Source organism: Lonchura striata, chromosome 6, assembly GCF_050655825.1.
Source record: "Lonchura striata isolate lonStrDom1 chromosome 6, ASM5065582v1, whole genome shotgun sequence".
Classification (NCBI taxonomy): domain Eukaryota; kingdom Metazoa; phylum Chordata; class Aves; order Passeriformes; family Estrildidae; genus Lonchura; species Lonchura striata.
This window is the reverse complement of record NC_140708.1, coordinates 20366507-20387132: the sequence shown is the minus strand read 5'-3', so window position 1 is coordinate 20387132 and position 20626 is coordinate 20366507. Positions and strand designations below refer to the sequence as shown.

Genomic DNA, 20626 nt, shown 5'->3' with positions numbered 1-20626 from the left:
GCCGCGCCCAGGGCGGGCCGCGCAGGGCCGGCTGCGGGGGAACGCGCACCCCGCACGAAGCGGCGCGCCCCAAGCAGCTCTGGGGACAGCGGGTCCGGCCAGGAACGCCACCTCCCCTCGGCCAGCCCCCTCCCAGCGATGCTCAGCCCCACACGCCCGGCCAGGCGGTCACGCTCCGCCTCAGCCCAACGGAGCGAACTTGCTCCGGCAGCGGGAGTGGCGTAGGAATCCCATCGCCCTCGCCCCCCGCTATCCCGGCACCCTGGCATTAATTGTCTCCTTATATGGACACCAGAATGTCTGACGTAATCTGACGATGGGAAACCAGCGCCCGCTTGGTTGGGAAGGCGGGTGTTGCGGGAAAGGCGGGGGCTGGAGGGGGAAGGAGGCTCTGGAATGTTGATGGACGCGGCGTTGCGCCACTGGCAGCGGCGGCCCCGGCTCGGCCATTGGGCGAGGCGGCCAGGGGCGGGAGCCACGGCAGGGGCGGGCTGTGGCGCTTGAAAAGCCGCCGCCTGGCTGAGGAGCGGCGCCAGTGTGGGGTGGGCGCTGCCAGCGGGTGCCAGGAGGGCAGCGAGTTCGAGTCCCGCCTCCGCCAGCCCGAGCCGGCAGCCCCTTCTCCGTGTGCCGCACTTCGCTCCAGGGCGAGGGGAGCTCGGAGTGGGCGTTTGGTTTTCTATTCTTCCTCCTTTTCCTCTCCGCGCGGAGGCCGCGGCTTTCTCTGTGGGGCGCCAGCCCGCAGGGACAGAGTTTGCCAGGAGTTTGGGCTGAGTTTGGGCTCCGGCCCCCCCACCCCGCCGCCGCCATGCCCGTCTTCCACACGCGCACCATCGAGAGCATCCTGGAGCCGGTGGCCCAGCAGATCTCCCACCTGGTCATCATGCACGAGGAGGGGGAGGTGGACGGAAAGGCCATCCCGGACCTCACCGCCCCCGTGTCGGCCGTGCAGGCCGCTGTCAGCAACCTGGTGCGGGTGAGTAGCGGCGGCTGGCCCGCCTCCTCCGCGCCTTCTCGTGGGAGCGACTTTGGCCGCCGCGGCCAACTTGGGAGTCCGGCGGCGCCCGCCCGCCCCGGGCTGTCGCGGACAGGTGTCCCGGCCCCCGCCCCGTGAGGACCGGCTGGGCGCGGGGCTGGGGCCCGGGAAAGGGTTAAGTCGGAAGGCTGGCTGGACCTTTGCGGCTCCCGCCTGGAAGCTGCCTTCGTTTGTTCCCTCTCAGCCGGCGAAGGAGCCGTGAGAGCCGTGCTGCGGAGCAGTGAGTTGTTCCAGCTGCGGGTTGCTCGCCGTCTCGGAGCCAAGAAGCCTTTGCCCACCTGAGGAGCGGCATCTCGTTAAAGTGCAGTAAAGCGCGGTACTTGCTGCTGTTCATACCCGCCCCGAAACGCTTCACAGATGGCTCTGATACGCTGTGTGGTTCTTTGCTGCCTAGGAAACTCCTATTTTAAGTGTATGCACTATAAAAGGCAAAATACTTACTTGGCGTGAGCCTATCCAAAAAAATCCCAAACCCAACCAATAACAAAGCCCAAATCTCCCAGGCACTTGGGTTTCATTTTTAAATCGGTGAGGGTTGGCCATCCTTATCAGTGCAGAAGTTGAGGCGGGACAGACCTGTGGCTTCCAGGCAAAGTCTGGAGCTGTAAATTGTTCTTGTTACATAGCCTCGAGTATGAGTTACTGTTTGCTTGTGGTCAGCAAAAGGTGACAGAAGTTTGGCCTGACTCTTTTGACTTCTTGAAAGCGGTTATGCATAGCTTGTCTCTTTTAAGATCTGAGTACTTGCAGTATGGACACTGCAGTTTGAGAAGTGCAAATGACTAATACATTTGAAATGTTTGAGTCGTATTAGCACTTTTATAATCAACAAAAGAATAACGAACTGTTGCAAGGCAGAAATATTTTCTTTGATATAGAAAGCACTGTGGCATTGCCTGCTTGTCTACTGCATTAAGAATTACCTGATAATACTTACCTTGCACCTTTGTTAAGCTTGTTTACAAATACTGAGTGCATTTTTGAACACCACATGTTCCTTGCTTATTTTGAATCTGTTAAATTCTGAAGTAGTTCCTAGCAAGAAATACGTCTTGCCAGTAAACTTTGCCTTAAAATGAATAGCTATGCAAGTTAAAATACTGTGTCACTGTTAACCAATGTTTGAGTGCACTGAAATCATGAGACTTGTGGGCATAAGAAGCTGTCAAGATGACTAATGTATGTGATGTGTTAATCATGTTTTGGCCTGTACTACTTGCTGCTGCTAGAATAACTTGCCACTTGGAGGTTTTGCAGTTTACTACAGTGTAACTAGGTCTCTTGTTTGCCCTGACTATAAATATTACAGACTGTCTAGAATATGTGTGCTTCTTGCTGACTATAGCAGACACTCATCTTTTTATGAAGAACAATCATTGTTCAGCAATTCACTGATGTAATAGGTGTTGTGGCTGTAAGGGTGTGAAGCCTGTGTGTATGAAATACTTTTCCTTGAAAGGAAGACGTTGGAATAATGCTTTGCTTCTCTGAGCTAACCCTGTAACACTGAGTTGTGTGACTATTTTTCCTCACCCTACCTTTCTCTCAAGAGAAACTTGATCTGATAAAATTTCATTTATTAGAGAAATGCAGAAACAGATTTAGTTTCCTTCTGCAGCTTGCTAATGCTAGCTTGTCTTTCATTTTGGACTCTTTTGGAAGCCTCTGTTTTTCTCTTCTTGCCTGCTAGTTTGATAAAAGGAAATATTGTTGAATTATTTTTTCTGTGTTTATTCACAAAGAGGAAATAGAAATGTAATCTCAGGTGGTAGTTACCGGGAAGATGCCCAGATCTATTGAAATACAGCTTTGTCTATTTTATTAAAAATGCGGAATTAAAGTTCTGTTTCCTATCTGGAGCTCTGTTTTCAGTGCATCACTCTGAAGTGTAAAGGTGATTTATGAAACAGCAGTTTCACAGGAGCAGGAGAATTTGTACAGACAGGTTCTCAAATTACAAGCCTTCTGGTGGCTTCCCAGGTGACAGCAGAGATGGAGTTATCAGTGCAGCCAAGGCAGTAATGTGGCTGCTGGCTCATTGTGTTGCTTGCTGTCTGCTCCGGGTTGTTAGTGTAGTGTATCACAAAGTTCATAAATTACATGGCTTTTTAAATATAAAATTTGCATGCTCAAATGGACCTATCCTAGAGATACTGCCTTATCAGAAGCTAATTGTAAAGTAATCCTGGAGAAGAGATAATCCAAGTCATTGTTAAGTTAATGAAATAACTAAATTTTTTACAAGTTAGTCATTGCTGTAGTAAAATACCAAAGAAAGATTTGGTATTATGTTTCCAGCAGTTTGTATTATGTATGCAACAGTGTGCTTCTACTGCATCTTGATTATTTTGTTGGGGAGTAGCTCTTGCACAATAGTTCTCAAATTGTTTTGAAGCATTTTGATGAAATTTCTTATCTGTGAGGTGAAATCCTTGTTGCCTGTGCAAAAGTATAATGTTGAGGTAAGCATCAGAAGCTTTTTTATGCAGGAATCAACTTTGGAGCCAGGAATTTGAGGGAGTGGCTTCAGATACAATAAGACTATGAATGTACTAAATTGGTCCTTTTTTTAACTGAAAATCTTAATGTTTGTATTGGCTTATATTTGTAGTGGATGTGTGTCTCTTATGGGAAGGTTGGCATTTGGTATTTTTTATCTGAAAGGTGTGACACTGTAAGTCAACAGAAGTGGTGCTGTTGGTGGGTAATAGTCAAGGCTGCCTAATAGGTATAGAATGGTTTTGAGCTTGCTACCTGTTAGTTTAGAGGAGAGTAAAATGAAATTGAGTTTTAACTAGTCAAACTTCCCAAGGAGGAAATGAACCATGTGGTGGTTCTCTAGTTGTTTTAGGCATTTTTTTCTTTCCCTAATTGTTTGGATTTCTTGGTTAGTTGTTTGTTTTTTTTTAATTCACCAGACTTTTAGCCTATTTTAAAACCAGGAATTTTAATCACGGATGGCTGATAATGCAGAAATGGTGAACCAATCACCCACATTACGGGTTTTATTTAATGGAGGAGAAAGAAGATTGCTACTTGCCAGTACTGAATTTACAAGCATTTGTGTTCAGACCAATGTTATAGTATTGCCAAACAGAGAAAGCAAATTCTACTCTGATGTTGTAAGCTCCATAGTGCTTTGTATGGCTTCTGGCATTCTGTCAGTGCAGGCATAGCCTGCTCTGGTCACTTCTCTCTGCTGTTTCAGATGGAGCTGCTTCAGAGCAGTGCTGCTGTTGCTCTGCCAAATGCCAACAATGGGTGAAGCTGCTGAATTTGACAGATTGGGCTGTAATTCTCTGCATGAAAATTAAGGTAGGAGAAGGGAATTGGGAAGCACACAATTTAAAATATTGGCGCAGGCTCAGCAGCTCAAGGAGGTGGTGGTTTTTCAGATGGTCTAAAAGATCTCACCTGCTTTACCTGAGGCCAGTTGCTTGAGACTTACCCTGTTTTCATTTTCATAGAGCTTGGGGCATCTGAGCAAAGTGATACTCCTATGAAATGCTCAGAATGGAAGATTTAAGACACTAATGGTAACTGAGATCTTTTAGAATAGAGATCTGCTCTGAAAAAAGTGCTTGTCTATTTGATGATGCAACTTCTGCCATTCCATCCTCTATGTTGTCCTTTTATACGTGAGTCTATGTCACGTGTCTATATGCATCCAATTTATATTATATAATTTTTAATGGGAAAAATATTGCTTTACTCTCTATGAAATTGCTGATGACCACATTTTTCAAGAAGATGTTATTGGATGCTGTGATATGACTTTAATTACCTACTGAGGTTTGGAGGCTTATGAAACACTACTGAGACCTTTCTGTACCACAGTTACTAACTGTGACTAGCTACATCAGGCTAATCATCAGGAAGGGTCTCTTAGATTATAAATCTCCTGTCTCATACTCCATGTTTATCAGATGTTTCCTTTAAGTAGGTCTGGGCCAAGTACTCTAGACTGCTTTATTTACATTTTAAAATAGTAAGATTAAGCTTTACTGGAGACTGTACTTTATGGGAACAAGACCCTGTGCTGATGGGTCAAAGTCATGTGTGTTAAAGGTTTTTGTGACTTCCTAAAGTTGTGAGGTCAGTCTCCCTAAACTACCACCAGCTGAAGCCCACCCCATCTAGGCACAACTAAAACTACCCAAATAGCTCTTAAAACAAATGGAACTTAATACCAGTACTTTGGCAGAGACATAAAGTTTAAACTAAACAAAAGAGTTAACTGTGGGAGTGTTGCATTTACTGTAGCTATAGCAGCCATCCTATCTCAGCAGAGGAAGAAGCAATAATCACCTGGAACCATTGGCATGTTCTGTCTGCATCCATGGGCCTCTGACAGGTGAGAAGTTGCCTGGGGTTGCAGGGCCATTTGGAAAGGGCTATCCATCTTCCCTGGACAGGCTGTAAATTGCCTACTGATACCTGCAAACCACCAGCTTGGAAATCACCTGTATAACGAATTTGTGAGGAATGTAGTCTGCCTTGAAATCTTTGTCATGATTCCAGCAGCAAAAGTCAAATACACAGATAACACCTGGAATAAGGAGAAATGGTCTGACTGCTGAGTAGAGTGGATGGATAAAGAGCTTTATCATCCTCAGTTTTCTTTTGCCATAGCTGACTTGCCTGTAACTCAGGCTGCAAAGAGAGGAGTGAGCTGTTGCAAGCAGCTTAAGATTTCTCTTTTTTTTTTTTTTTTTTTTTTGAGGGGAAAAATTAGCTTGCATTATGTTTCTATATTTTGGAAAAGGATGGAGAAGAAAGGAAAAAGAGAAGCTTTTTCATTGCAGAATTTCCTACACAGCACAAAAGATGATTCTCAAGGACATTGTGGCTTTTGCATTTTTCCTTGATGCTTGTAATTTGTCATGGGATATGTATACATCTGTGCCTCCCCATTTCCAGTTTATTATCTTGTTACATTTTGAAGCTGAAAGAAGTGGTCAAAAGAGCAGATCATCTGAACTCTACAGAAGTCAAACTTAGTGATAAGTGAATGAAGAGTAGCATAGACTTGACGATCTCGTAAGGCTGTATTTTCACTACTGCTTCCTAGGTCTTATCTATGAGTAGTAGAAAACTGTGATTAGTATTTTACAAATAATAATGGTTTCTTTTTTTTTTTTTTAGAACATCCCTTCTTCAGTGTACAGCAATTTCTTCAGGGGTCATTTACCATATTCTGGGAACTGTGGCCATAAGCTCTGAGAAAGTGGATAAACCCCATTAGGGTGTGTGTATGGGAGGAGCTGGGAGAAGAGTGATTTATCAGACAGAAAGCAGTTTTGTAATAACAAAAGCACATCATAAACTTCTTTCTTGCTTTTATCTCTTAGGAGTCATCTTTACAGAAGTGATTTAATTAGTTTCTGATTTGAATGGAATAATTTTTGTTCTGTTATTGTGTTTGGGTACTTAATTTATTCCAGTCTCCTCCATCAGCTTTAAAAGGGATCTTTTGTTCTCTCTTCCTTTAAATGTACATAGACATGGTGAATGTCTCCTCATATGCAGCTTGCATTTTTGGACATGAAAACAGACTATTATTGTGGAATGGATAGTCTTTAAGTGGCAGTTGGACTAATAAGTTTCCATATGCCAAGAATGGGTGAATACCACTCCTGCTTTGAAAAACCTATTAAATATTCTGCATAAGTCAAATACACCAGTGTGGGAGGAGTTAAACCTGTATTAAAGACCAGTGTTTTTAGCAATTTATTCTTCCTGATATCTTGTAACTTTAGAGAGTGATGTAGTTTTGCTTTGTACTTTGAAACAAGAAGGTATTTTTCTCCATATGGAGATATTTGACTGTAGATGTGGAATTCCTTTTAGAGGTTAATAAAAAATTAACCAAACAAAACATGGGTCAGAAATGTGTACCTTCAGAGCAGAGGGTAATTTCCAAGTGTTTTCCCCTTCCCAATATAGTTGACATTTGGATGAAACAAATCTTTGAGAGGGCTGAGTGGGGGTTGGATCCAAACAGTGATTTTAAAGATGTTTTAACAAATGTGGTCTTAATGGTAGTTGCTAGAAATTATGCCAGTTGATTTTTTTCAAAGGAGGGAGCAGGCCAATCCTAGTAATTTCTTGCCTTGACTACTGCTTAGTTTTGATAGTATCTTTGTATACAGTGATTTTATCCCTGCTTTTTCTGTTGAAGACTTGTGTGTGTTTCTCCAAAGCTCCCGTTTCTGACTGCATTGTCTAAGTCTTACTGGCTTGATGCTACTCACACTGCAAAGCAAGTCAGACTGGAAAACTAGACCTTAAGAAACATTGCAATATAATATTTTTTTTCCTTTAGTGCCACAAGTTATATTCCATCACTTGCTTAGTCAAATGCTGAGAAGCAGAATTTCATTGCAGCCACAGTTCTTAATTTTTGTGCATTGATAGCCTTCCTGACATTTATCTTTAAACACAGCTATGGGAGTATTCTTGAATTTTAACAGTGAAATGTCCTTTTTTGGTAACTGTATCCGCTACATTAATTATAATGTTTAGTTGTATAATTTCTTCCTTAATTTTTATGACAAGAGGTGAGAGGGAATTAACTCTAAATATTGTCCTGTAATTGGAGTCTAGAGTAGCAACTTGTGTTGAACCATGGAAATAGACCAGATGAATGAATATTGCAACTACCTTCATTTCTGAAGATGCTTTGTGGATACAAGATGACTTGCTGCATGAGGAGGTGAAATGATCAAATGAAGGCTAGATCTTCTTTTCAGTTACAGATGTTTCACCAATAAGTATCTCTTCCAAACACAAGCTGAGCATCCCAGCAGCTCAAAACTGAGCTGGGAGCGAGGGGAATGGGGGCATGACCCTACCTTTACAGTACTTGGAAGTAGGTCTAGTTTGTCCCTGGAGTAAATCAGGCCCTAGTGCATCTGTGAGGATATAAAAGACTGACGAGAGAATCAATAGAGGGAAGAAACCTTTGCTTTGTTTACTTTGCCTAATAATTAAAGTGTACTGAGGTATGGCTTGTACTTGTGCATAATATCCTGGACTAGAACCAAACATTTGTGTCAAAATATATCCAACAACTCACTTTGTAACATATGTCCTATTCAGAAGTCAGTATTGTTCTGATGCTTCAGGAGAGATATTTACAATGTGAGTAATGAGCAATGGGTAACAATAGTGGCTAATGAAGGGGGACAAAAGCAAAAAACTGAAAACCTCTTTGTTATCAAAGCCATTCCAGAGTTTCTGAAACTGTCAGCTCGTTGGTTCCTATTTGATATCCAACCCTTTCTCTTGCTGAGAAAGTGTTGGAACAGTTTCCTAGTATACTGACTTCATGGGTAGGGTAGGAAACTGATGATTCATGTTGGGTTTCTCCAGTAAAGAAAGGAGAAAGTAACAAGCTCTTTCTGTTAGTGTTGGCCTAGGATAGTTATGAAGAGACCTATTGTAATAATGTTTCATTGCATTTTAAATCAATGGTTACACCCACAGAATAGCAAATGTAACTTTAACTTCTTTCAGCAAATATAAATTTTCCTTGTGCCAAGCTCTCATGTTATTTGAGGTACCTGGGATTGCTTAAGACAGGTATTCTCAGAAAAGACAGAGGTAAATATGTCTATGAGTACATAATTTTTTGTGTTGTGGTCAGACATCAACACCTATCCAACAGTGGGCCCACATTTTCCCTAGTCCTTATTTTGCTGCTCTATTTACAAGCATTTTTTGTTGTTTTTCATGCCACTCGTTAGGTTCAACTCTAGATACACTTTGGGATGGACCCCATCCCTACATGCTCAGCTAATGTCTTTGTTCTTCCTAGCAGGAGCATGGTTCATTCAGGCAGACCTCCTGCCACTTATACTTGTCTTCCTGCTCATCAGGATGAACCAGCTTGGAGTAGGTGATCCTTGAAAATCAACCAGCTCTCCAGAATTTCTCTCTAGAACTGTGTTCTATATGATTTCTCCAGTTAGGTCCCTCAAGAGCCTAAAGTCGGTTCTGATGCTCAAGCTCCAATTTGTCTAGCTCTTCCTTTCAGGATTCTTAATTCTGCCATCTAATGGTCACTCCCTCTGTCATTGGCATTCCCAATCAATTCTTCCCTGTTTCTAACAGCAGAGCGCTTCCTGCTTTTGGCTCCTCAGTCTGTATCTACCAATGAAAGATAATTGGAGCTTACAGTCTGTGAAAGGAAAAGTACAGGCAAGCAGTTTTCATATTAAACTGATTTTTTTTTTTTTTGATGGCTTAAGAAGGTTTCATTTCAGCGAGTATCATGCTTAATCTTTGACTGCAGTACATGTGGTCCATAAATAAAATGGTGAATAGCAGAGCTGAGAAAGTACTGCTTTGGTGAACTTTACAAGCTTTATGCTCAGATATCTTTGTGTGTGCAGCTTAAAATGTTTGGGTATGTTGCAGCTATTCTGGTCCCATTGCTCAATATTTAACTTGTGTTTGTGGGAATAGTAAAATACAGTGGTATTCAATTTCAACTTCATTTTAGTAGCTGAACCTTAGCATGAACTAGACACAAGCCTGCCTCTCCTTAAATGCTGGAAAGCATGTAAGAAAACAGCTATAGTCATTAATTTCATAGATGAGTATAGTCACAGAAGTGCTATAGTAGGAGTATGAGAAATGGTGAGTGCACTGATGGGAGGCATCTGGTCACCTTAGCTAAGTCACTGTATGATGGGGAAACTAATGAATGTTCTCAGCCTTTCTTTTTGAATGGGTGCATCAAAATGGGAAGCTTGTTAAAGGCTGAACCAGGAAAGTCCTTATCAAGTTCTTGCCCATTCTCATCTTTCGGCCATTTGCCAGGTATCAGCTCTTCAGTTTCAGAAGTCTGATGCTTCCTGTCAAGCAGGGAAGCTGTTAAAAGCTATCATCTAGAACTTATTTCAGCTTAATTGCTGCTTCTCCTGTCTTCCAAACTTTTCCTGAATTTCAGGAGGCTGCATATCGCAACTGTTTTAGATGAGGGAAGCATTCTTAAAACCTTCTTCTCTTATGCAGGTTTTGTTTTGTTCACCTGTACAAATACTTGCCGGAAGGAGCAGAAACAGACTTCAATTAGAGTGATAGTCAGTACATGTGAGAACAGATATGTTGTGAGCTGTGAGCATTTTTGCGTGGATTTGCTTCCTGGTGACCACAAACTTACAGTTAGAACAAATTGAGTTCTTATAAATGAGTATGATACCTGTCTGTTCATAGGCAATGAATGGTTAAACTCTTCAGTGCAAAATAGGATATAGTAATATATAACTGAATAAAAAAAATGTGTTAATTGTATGCAAGCTGGCATGTTCAATCTTCGTATTTAAACTCTGGAAAACCTTGTAAGTTGCTAACAGTGTATTTGCTTAGGGAAGGTTTTAAATACTGAAGTGTGTAGTGCACTGAATATTTATCTAAAGACTTATCACTAGAAAAAGGTTGCTGCATCAAGCACCCAGATGGAAGTTTAACTTGTTTTGGTGTGCCTGTTTGTTATTAAAATCGTAGGGGTTTTTGTAACTTCTGTCAAGATAAATCACAAAAGGTGCTTCACATTTCAGCCTCCAGGTGTGTATACAGGTGTCTATTTGCCCTTCAGCTACGTCTTCAAAAGCTTCTGTTTTTACACTTTATAAGAAGTTTTCTTCCAAGTGCTGCTTTTTCAAATTGTAGCATAACCCTTACAGGTTTTTAGGTGAGCTAACAAATTAAACTGGCTAGTGTTTGGACTACAGTAATAATCACTTTCATGGACATAGCTGTCTTTGCAGCTTCTGAAGCACACTAGTTGTGCTGAATAACAGACGAATAAATGGGGTTTCTCTCGAACTACAGAGTAGTAGCAAAAAGGTCACTTTTTATTTATCTTGCCCTGATACAATAACAAAAAATGGATTGTGAAGGCTTTGTAATTGCCAAACCACTGGCTTAACTGTAGCAAGTGAATGAGTCTTTGCCACACCTATAAAATGCTCCTTTTTTTCTCAAGAAAATCAAAGCATGGTGAATGGGAACCTCAGTAAACTTTAGATAGGTTTTACTTCAACTTTAGTTTTTCTCTGAGTTAAAAAAAAACATAATAGCATGGCATATCTTTAATTTCTCTTTAGTTAATGCTGGCAAAACCTGCATTTCTTAGCTCTGACTGGATTCCACTGGCACTTGAGCTGTCAGACCAGCTGAGCTCAGCCCACTGCCCATGCAGGAAGAAGACAGAAATGTATAATTTATTTTTTTTTTCCTCTTCTTCCCAGCTTGATATCTGTGATGGTTGTAGTTCCTGTCTAGTAGCTAGTATAGAAACTCCATCTCTAATGTATTTATTTCACCAAGATTTAAAGATTTTTTCATTAATGTCTGTTAAAATTGTAAGAGGATTCTAACAGTTAGAAATGGGTGTCCCTTTAATATATTTCTTCTGTTGTGGAGTTGATTTGTTAAGCTTCTGGTAATGTGACAGTTTATGGTTTACTGTTGTATGTGAAATGGATGATATTGTGTGTTTGTAGGATGTCTGGCAAGATGGAGTTCTAAGATGCTCACAAATTGCAGTAGTGAAGAAGAAAAAAGTTGTTTTAAAGAAGTTGAACTTTCTAAGGTCTCTTTTTGATTTAATGTCAAATGAAATATTTGACATTAAATCATATTTATTAAACATTATTAAATAATGTTTTTAAGAGCAGTTTATAGCAGTGTTGTTTCTCTACAAATTCTGAACTAACAGTGACTAGGTTTATTCCTTTTGTTTGCAGGAGGCCAACCCAGGCTTTGGCCAGCTTTGCTAATCATGGCAACTTAACGAAGGAAGCAGTTTTAGCCTACATATTTATGTGGCACTGGACTGTAACCTTCAAGTTGCTTGCTTATATTACCTAATTTTCCCTGATGGTATTTAGAGAATTCAGTGTCGCTCTAATGTGAAGCTACTACTGATAAACTCTATCCTGTCAAGCATGTGCAGAATGCACTGCCTACAATGGCAGGGCCAAACAAATCCATTAGTATAAAGAATTGTCACAGATTTCAGTATTATGTGAGCTAGGCTTTCCAGTAGGGACTGCAAGGGCAGGAGTAATGCTTTCATAATGTTTTAGTTGGGTGAACATAGAGAAATAGAATGTATATTAATATTAGTCCAAAACATTGATTTAGAGGTAAGGTGGCTTCAGCAGTGATTTGGGTGGAAGTAAGTTTTAACAGCTGAATGCTGACCGTAAAAGTGGCTAAGAGTAAATTTTAGATGCCTGGAAAATAATAATTGTTGTGAGAGAAATTGTTGTGTAGGATGAGTTAAATGATAAAAATTCTCAATAGAATCAGTGACAACTAGGAATTGGATGACACTACTCTTATTGGTTATGGCATCCCTTAGTAAAAGGCTTTGACTATACTGATAAGGTTTGCTTCTATGCCATAATTTATAATCTTTTAGTACAAAAACCCCAAACCCTTAGTCTCTTCAAAGTATATTGTTTTTCAGTGTGAATCCATAAAGAAATAGCTATTGCTATTGAAAGTAGTTGGTTTTAAGGCTTTAAAAAATGATGGTGATATATGAACATATAATAAGCTTAAGATTTAAAAATTAATTTTAATAGCTGAATGAGTCTTCATCTAACTTGGAATTAATGCTGTATCTGACTACTTTATTTGACTTCTAATATTTGCTATCGGCTCTTTCTGCTGAGTGGCTGTTTTTAATGCTTTGCGAATTCTTTGTGATGATTCCACATCTAAGCAGGTCATCTTCTACGTGCTGAATTGCTTGCAGAGTTGGTATAAGTGGTCATGAGCACTGAAAGCAAAATCAAGCTGATAAATAATCACATGATATCAAGTTTCTGACACATGTTTTCAACGGTGCTGTGAATGAGTACTGTCCCTCGGAAAACAGCCTACCATATCTAGTTAAATGCTCTTTAATGTAACTGGACTCTGTTGTAGCTAATTAGAAGATTTCATTTAAAATGTGAGCAGTAATTTGCACCATAAACTTAGTGTTCACTAGAAATAGCTGTTAGTCAAGTAAAGTAAGACTTATAAAAGCCAAATTGTCCAGTGTGCTGCAGAAGGTGGGTAATTGCTATAGAACACTGAGTAGCATGTATCTCGCTGGTCAAGATACATTTGCTGTTGCAGAGCTTATGCCAAAATATTTGATGCTGTGAATTTCTGTTGCTTCAGTCATATATTGGTGAGCATGTCAAGGTACTTTCAATATATTAAAAACAGTGAAAAATATTACTTTATTTATAAAGGAATTCTAGATGAGTTTTTTCTTATTCTGTTTTCTTGCAGGGAGCCATTCCTGCCATGAAGTTAGGGGGGAAAAAAAAAATCTGCTCTCTGGAACCACTGATGCTCTAGGACAGAGCTGATAAGGGATGTGGTAGAAGAGGGAAAATCGCTGTTGAATAGTCTGGTTTTCAGAAGTCAGTACAAGCATATAGCAACTGGAAGTTCCTAAAATTCAGGGCCTGGTAGCCATCTTACATTTTCAGTTGTGGCATATTAAAATGCCTCATTGAGATAGCAATACCTGTCAAATCAGCAGTGTTTTCAAAAAGTAAAATGGGTTATAAAAGATAACAAGAGATTTTGTAGTTAACTAAATGGCAAAGGGAAATTAAAGCACTTCTTGTAGCTGATACAGTCAGTTACTACATCAGTAAATTTCAGATGCGGAACAGTAGAGAAACTGCACTACTGTTCTACATTTGATAGTTACTCCAGAAGTAACAGAAAACACTTTTTGTCTTTGCTTTTTTTTTAGTTTCTTGAATATCTCTGCTAACATGTGGGTAAGTGGAATACTAGCTTATATTGTGGTCTGTGTAACAATCATATTAGTTTATCCTTCTGATGAAGGAAAAAACTGACTGGGTGAACTCAGTTATTATCTGTGTGTAGGTATAATTTGGGTTGGTTTAGAGATGCTGCAGTACAATATTTATCTGTATCAGAATCGGATTCTTATAGGCAGCCCTGCTGTATCTGGAACCAAATCTGCCTTCATTTGATATGATCTGCACACTTCCTATGATGACACTTACTATGACTCTCTTGCCAACAGGGCCAGAAAGCCTCAAGATTAGTAAACTTTCTGGTTGCTTCTACTTGACTTAACACTTGAAATGCTGGGAGGACAGGATGCATCTGAGTTAGTGGGGTATGATGAATATTTTCATCCTCCAAATCCTCTACAACATGCAGATATTACAATATTGTCAAAGATGGTGTAAATTTACCAGAATCATGGTGTTTGCTTTCTTTTTTTTTCAGACAAGCATCTGAATAATGAGAAAACTTAGCTCCAAAATCATGTTATCTTTTATTACAGTACTAATACGTGTGTACACATGCAGCAGAATTTATGTTAAGAGGTGCTCTGAATTTCTTAACCACAGATCTGAGTACGTGGAAATGAACTGGAAAACTTTTGGAGTCTGCAATGCTGTTTGGTAGTGGTGTTATCTTTAGATTTTCTTGTAAAGGTAGCTGTTTGCAGCTCTCAATCTCATTTCTAGACTTCAGTTGCTGTATCTTATTTTTCCTGGTGAGTTTTGTAAATTTCCAAGGGTTAGAGATGACTTACCTGAATTATGTTATTTGACTGAAGTAGGGTTATAATGTCCTAAATTAATTAATGTCCTAATTGTAATGTGAGGTACTGGTTTGCAAAAAGAAACTCTTCTTTTGTAAAAGAACTAACTACCAAATTATAGTAGTTCTGTTAAATATATCACATCATCAATATGTGTTTACTTCTGTGAAGTTAATTCTGGAATTAGCCGAACCATCCGGGCCTCAGCTCTGTAACAGAGCTGGTAACAGAGTTAGTAGGTACTAGCAGCATGAAGAGGTCTTTTGGTATCCAAATGATGTTGCTTTCTATTTTTCATATTATTCTTGTTTCATAGTTCTGTATGTTATGTGGACAGCAGGATTTCCTTAGCCTTAAGCCAGTTAAATTTTTCTTAATTGTCAATGAAGACAGGTAGGTCAGTTTGCTGCCGCTGGGGACCAGATGGCTGATGTTCTCTAATTTGCTTGCCAGATGACTTTGGAATTGTACCCTGCTATGGCTGGAATGCAGTCTGCAGGGCAATCATGAGAAAACCAGGAGTCAGGACACAACTTCCATGCTGGCTTGAAAGGACAAGGGGACAGGCTCTGATTCACCAGTCTCTTCAGCATCGTGCCTGGCTTCAAGACAGAGTTGGGACTGGTTCACTGCTGGCATATGTGCATTGTTCATTTGGTGAAAACTAAAAGCAGGAGGAGAATTTAGCTGCATGTTTCATTGGACTTCTTTCCATCTCTAATTGCATTGGCCTGTTCACCTACAGAAAAGTAGAAAACTCTAAAGCTTCTTAAACCAGTGGTAAACTCACTGACTGTAAGTGACATATTAGTCCTATTTATAATTCAAAGCAAGATCAGTAGAGTGATGAAGAGATTGGAATATGCTTTGTTAAAAGCTACTGAGAGTCTTTGAAGAAAAACAAAAGTTTGTGTTTCAAAAAAGCGTTGTAGCTTAAGACTCACTTTTTCAGTTATATTAAATAAGAAGGATAAGATTGTGAACCTGTTCACTTTGATTTTTCTAAAAACACTTCAACATTGCTTGACTTTTCTGTTCAGAGTTTGCAAATGTCCTGTCTTTACTGGAAGCTGGATGTATATGATAATTGTTGAGTGACTTGTAAATTCAGATGAGACAAAGTAATTTCATGATGTACCCCAAAGCTGTTTGACTTACGTCTGACAAAGTTTTGTGTTCGGCTCCTATGCCAGGATGTACACAATGCTGTTTTGACAGGTTTGCCACATGGATTATGGCAGCTAAAGGTTAGGGCATGATAAACATTCACTCCAGCATCTGTATTTCTGAAAGGGCTGAGTGAAACAGCTAGGAATACCTACAACTGGATCTTCTTGACAGTGAATGTAATGACAGTGCAATCAAAATCCTGTGACTGATAAGAACAAAGGTAAACAGTCAAGTCCTGTTTTGCTTCTCTTTCCTGCCAGTGCTTCTTCCAAAAAGCTTTCCATGTAATTGGGCTCTGATGACTAGTTTCACGAAAGGAAAACTGAACAATTGAAAAATACTTACTGAGCCCTTGCCACTTCTGAAACCACTGAGACAAACTGATCTCTGAATCAGTGTGGGATAAAGGGCCTCTTTTCTAGGCCTCCAGTGGACAAGCCTTGTCCAGGGAGTGTACTCTGAAAGGTATAGGATTCACAACTGGATATCATAAATTTCAGACATTTTCCTTATGTTGTCATGTGTAGGACCCCTCATTATGGAACCTGAATTAAAATTCTTCCATGAGGATTTATTTCTCTCTGCCCACATTGCATTTTTTCAGTCCAGACTGAAACATATGTCATCTATGCCAGCAAGGAGTTAGCATAAATTTGGTGTAAATTTGGCTTGCTTCTAGCTCAACTAGATTATTTGTTCCTAGTCATGATATCTAGGTTAATTTTACTTTAAAATGCAGGATGTGTGGAAAGTACTGGTTGATTCCATTTTGAGATGGAGTCTAGATGTGGCTGTGCAATGTAGAGACTGTTGTCATTGTAGAATTAAAGCAAATACTTTATTTTTTCAGGGTAGACATCTAAAAAATTGTGAAGAAGTTGCAGGGAGCTTGATAGGACTGAACTAGTGAATAAAAAAATTTTGATTTGAGATTTAATACTCCTACTACTGTGTCACAATCCTTACTGAAAGCAAGACATGGACAAATGCATAAACCCGGGAGTGGATTTTTACCAAGTTGTCCTCTGGTAAAGTTGCTTTTACAGTATATGTACTTAGACACTTTGTGTGCCACTTGGGTTTGTTAAGCAAAACTCATACTGCAACTTATTTCTTGGGGGAGCCATGGGGGTAACAGCCAAGGCTGTTCTGTGTTCACTAGATCATGGTGAAGGAATATTTTTGTACTCCTTGCTAAAATGACAGATGCTTTAAATTAAGCTTCTTGAACAATGCAAGAACTAGTTCTTCTAAGGTCATCTTCCCTTTTAACAGAGGAAATCATATAAGCTGTGAGGAAAATATCTCTTCCAGGATTTGGCAAATTGTCAAACTAGTATTGTCAACAGAGGCATTCAGAGGAATCTTTGTTTAAAAAAATAAATTACCCTTAAACAATAAACTTTGACCTCCCATCTTAATTATTTTTGTTCTATTTGATGTGATACATGCAGGTTTTACTTTCAAACTGCAGAAGTAAAAAGGGATGATAGATATTACTGGGTGCTTGTCTGTTTAAACTAACTCTCATAGAATTACAGAAGATGAAATTATTTCTCACTGAACAGCTGTTGTTTGCTGTATCTAGAAGGCTAAGAAGGTGAGCAAGGGACCTTGTTTTATTCTTTCTGCAGTAGAAGCAGATATGACAAATTGCAAAACTGTCTATAAGGAAGAAACCTTGGCCTGATGAAAAACCTTTTTTTTTCTTTTCCATTAAGAAAATTCTCTACATCAAAAAGCTTAAAGCATACTGGTTTTCTGTTAATCAGTGGCAAATTGAACTTTCAGGAGACTGACAAACAAGGTTAAAAGTGGAGCAGGAAATCTCAATCTCTTCCTCCTGCTTATGGATAATTACATTCCTAGAAAGTTTTTCAGTGGCCATATATGCCCTCTGACTTTTGTGTGTCCCATTTCCTTTCAGTTTCTTGACTTGTCTGCCTCCTGTTCCCTGCTTTTTTGAACAGGGAACAAGAAGGAAAGTAGCTCACTGTTTATTCAACTGATGTTTCTGTAATCTCCAAAAAGTTCAGAAACTAATGTGAGGTAGAAGTTGTAACTAGGAAACTCTTAGGTTTGCTTGAGAGCTCCCCTTACTCTGTAGTGGGCAGTGTTGAAATTATGGTTATTTTAGTGTGTTACTCAGGGCAGTTTCTTTGGAACCGTGAGTAAGTGCCACTCCAACACTGTGTAATAGCAGAAACTTCTGTATCACTGTCACCTTCCAGCAAGTTAAGATAATTTTAGGAGGTAAGAATATCCAAAACCCTAACAGGAATCCTGTCATTTTTTTTCTACATGTGTACTGTTGGCTAGAAATAAAATGTTTTGTTTCTCAGATTGTTTTATATTAGCCTGAAGCTGGACAAACTACTTGACTGAAATAAGGAATGTGTAGGTTCTACATCTTAAAGGAAAAAAAAAAATCCTCACTTTCTTGGGAATGGACTGTGAGGAGGGTAGCTGTTACCTTGTGCTACACTGCAATGTGTCGAAAACTTGCTTAGGCCATGTAAAGTTCAATCTGAAGAAACAGGATCTTGTGAAAACTAAGTAGGAAGCAAAGCAACAAAACCCCCTAACCACAAAGCTAGGAAGGCAAACCCACTAAACTTTTTTGAGGATGTATATTTTTACTCATTAATATGTCTTAATGTTTTGAGACTTTTCCATTAAATGTTATGTGGAGTACATTTGTTTTTATGTGTCATTTCTATACCTTGGCTACAACTGCAAAGAGCAATAAATGGAAAGGTTAAATAACAGCTATGCAAACAAAGTTTTATATTTAAACAAGTTCAGGAGTATATTCTATGTTGGTGCTTAAAACAAGGTTGAAAGTCCTTTTTACTAGAAAGGTAGTGGGCCTTTGTAACTGATGCATCATTGAAGCTGCTTGAAATCTTGTGTCCTTTCTATGGTGTACAGTATTGAGGCTATGAATCGACTTGGAAGAGAGATGTCATTGGAGTTTAGGACAGTTTTTTTTTTTTGTGGTTAAAAATCTCCACAGAAAAATCCCGAACAACAGAAGAGGAGTTGACTCATACCTATGTTACTTCTATTTGAAGATTAAAGATAGTTCTATAGCTACTTTTCTAGCTATAGCAAAAAAATCTCTGTGTGTGCATCTGTAGGCATATAAAGTAGATATACATCTGCCTACAAGTAGTTGATAATACTTCTTTGATTACTGAACCTAGACCTATCCTTTTATAGAGGAGACTTATCCTTTCTAGAGTGAGTGGTTAAATGTTTTCTGTATGGTCTAATACACCTGGCCAATATAAAATAACAATTACTGAAATGACTGTCAACTTAAAGTACCCCCCACATTGTGAACTTTTTTTTTTATTCTTTAAAGTTATACTTTTTTAAATATACTTAACTGTATGCAGGTTGGTACAGCTGGAGGAAAATAAATCTTCAAGGCATGGTTCTTGTAAATGAAGTATTGCTTTTCATTTTCACTTGGTGAGAATCTTTTATGTAACAATGTGTAATCCAGAGTTACTGGGAGTTAATCAATGTTTAGTGTGATCGTGATCATGCATGTATCCATGCAAACTTGTGAGAATTATGAAGAATATGTTTCCTGAGTGCAATGGAAACAATTGGAACAAGGCAGGCATACTCTCTGGTGGGTCATGAGATATACATGTAGAATCGTGCTCCTGAGGCATTGCCTCAGTCAAAGCAACACTGCAGTGCTGTGCACTAGGACAGTGCATGACAGTTTATAAACCTACTGTGAACACAAGAGACAGAAACCTACCATAAAATTCATGATCTTTAACTTTTCTTGCCCTTTTATTACTTTTAAGTATCTGTGTGACTAATGGTGAGTGTAGTACTAATAGTTTAAAAAAAATAGACTAGGCTCAATCTGTTGGAAGCAAATAAAATACTCAGGGCAATGGACTTCTGTGATGTCCCTCTGAAAAGGAGCAGAGCAAGGAGACAGTTTTTGGCAAGCAGCAAAAATTTGCAAGGAAGCAGTGGTTCTGGAAGGCTGTACAGCATTACAGTTGGCAAGTGCTGTGCATACTGACACACTACATCTTCTGTCCAAACCCAGTGAATCCTTAAGCACCAGCTGATCAGGGATTTTCAGTGCTATCTTGTCTAGCTTGAGCAGGTCTGGCAGCTCTTAACACAAAGTGGTGTCTGATTTAAAGACCTTCTGCTTTGTGATGCCTTTCTGAATAGCTTATTCAGCTGGAAAATACAGCGAACAAAGGAGCTGGAAATATTTTGTCAAGTTGGTGATCTCACAGTTCAAAGAGTCAGCTACCAATTATAAAGACTTCTATTGTGTAACACAAGAGCTAGTGTATAGAAAGCTCCAGATCTTACTCTCTTTCTTTATTGGCTTCTGCATAATTATTTTTTGCCTAAAGGATGGTGTGGATGTGGGGTGCATTCTCAGTAATCAATTGCATTTTTCTAATAGACTAACTTGCTAGCAAAAGGAGGGTAAATTCTTTTGTCTTTGAATTTGATTTCTGACTTAAGGAAATTAGGATACAGGGAAACCTTCAGAGATTAATTTTTTACGACTAAGTGCAGGAAAAAATAGTATTGTTTCTATAGAGAGTAGGAAAAGGGAGAAGTGTGTGTTGGTGTGTCCTCATTTAATTTAGTAGAGATGATAGGCAACAATTTTTAATTTCTACGGCATTAAGTTAACCACAGTATATAGTGAGCTCAAATGGAGACACAGTAACAGGAACCTGCTGAAAAGAGCAGTCATTAGTACAAAGTTGTTTTTTTTTTTTTTGTTATTTCACTATTTGCTTTTATCTGGCCTT

At 39.5% G+C, this 20626-nt stretch overlaps 1 protein-coding gene across 13 annotated transcripts in view; it reads left to right on the top strand.

Annotated features, from left to right (window-relative positions):
* The first annotated feature begins 531 nt into the window (after positions 1 to 531).
* The window catches only part of VCL (vinculin), a 64815-nt gene continuing 44720 nt past the window's right edge, over positions 532 to 20626 (top strand). For all 13 annotated transcript variants that reach the window (XM_021549051.3, XM_021549068.3, XM_085583507.1 and 10 more), the window contains exon 1: positions 532 to 973. In XM_021549051.3, the coding sequence (XP_021404726.2) occupies positions 806 to 973 (168 nt within the window). In that variant the 5' untranslated portion in view covers positions 532 to 805. The remainder of the gene's footprint in view (positions 974 to 20626) is intronic.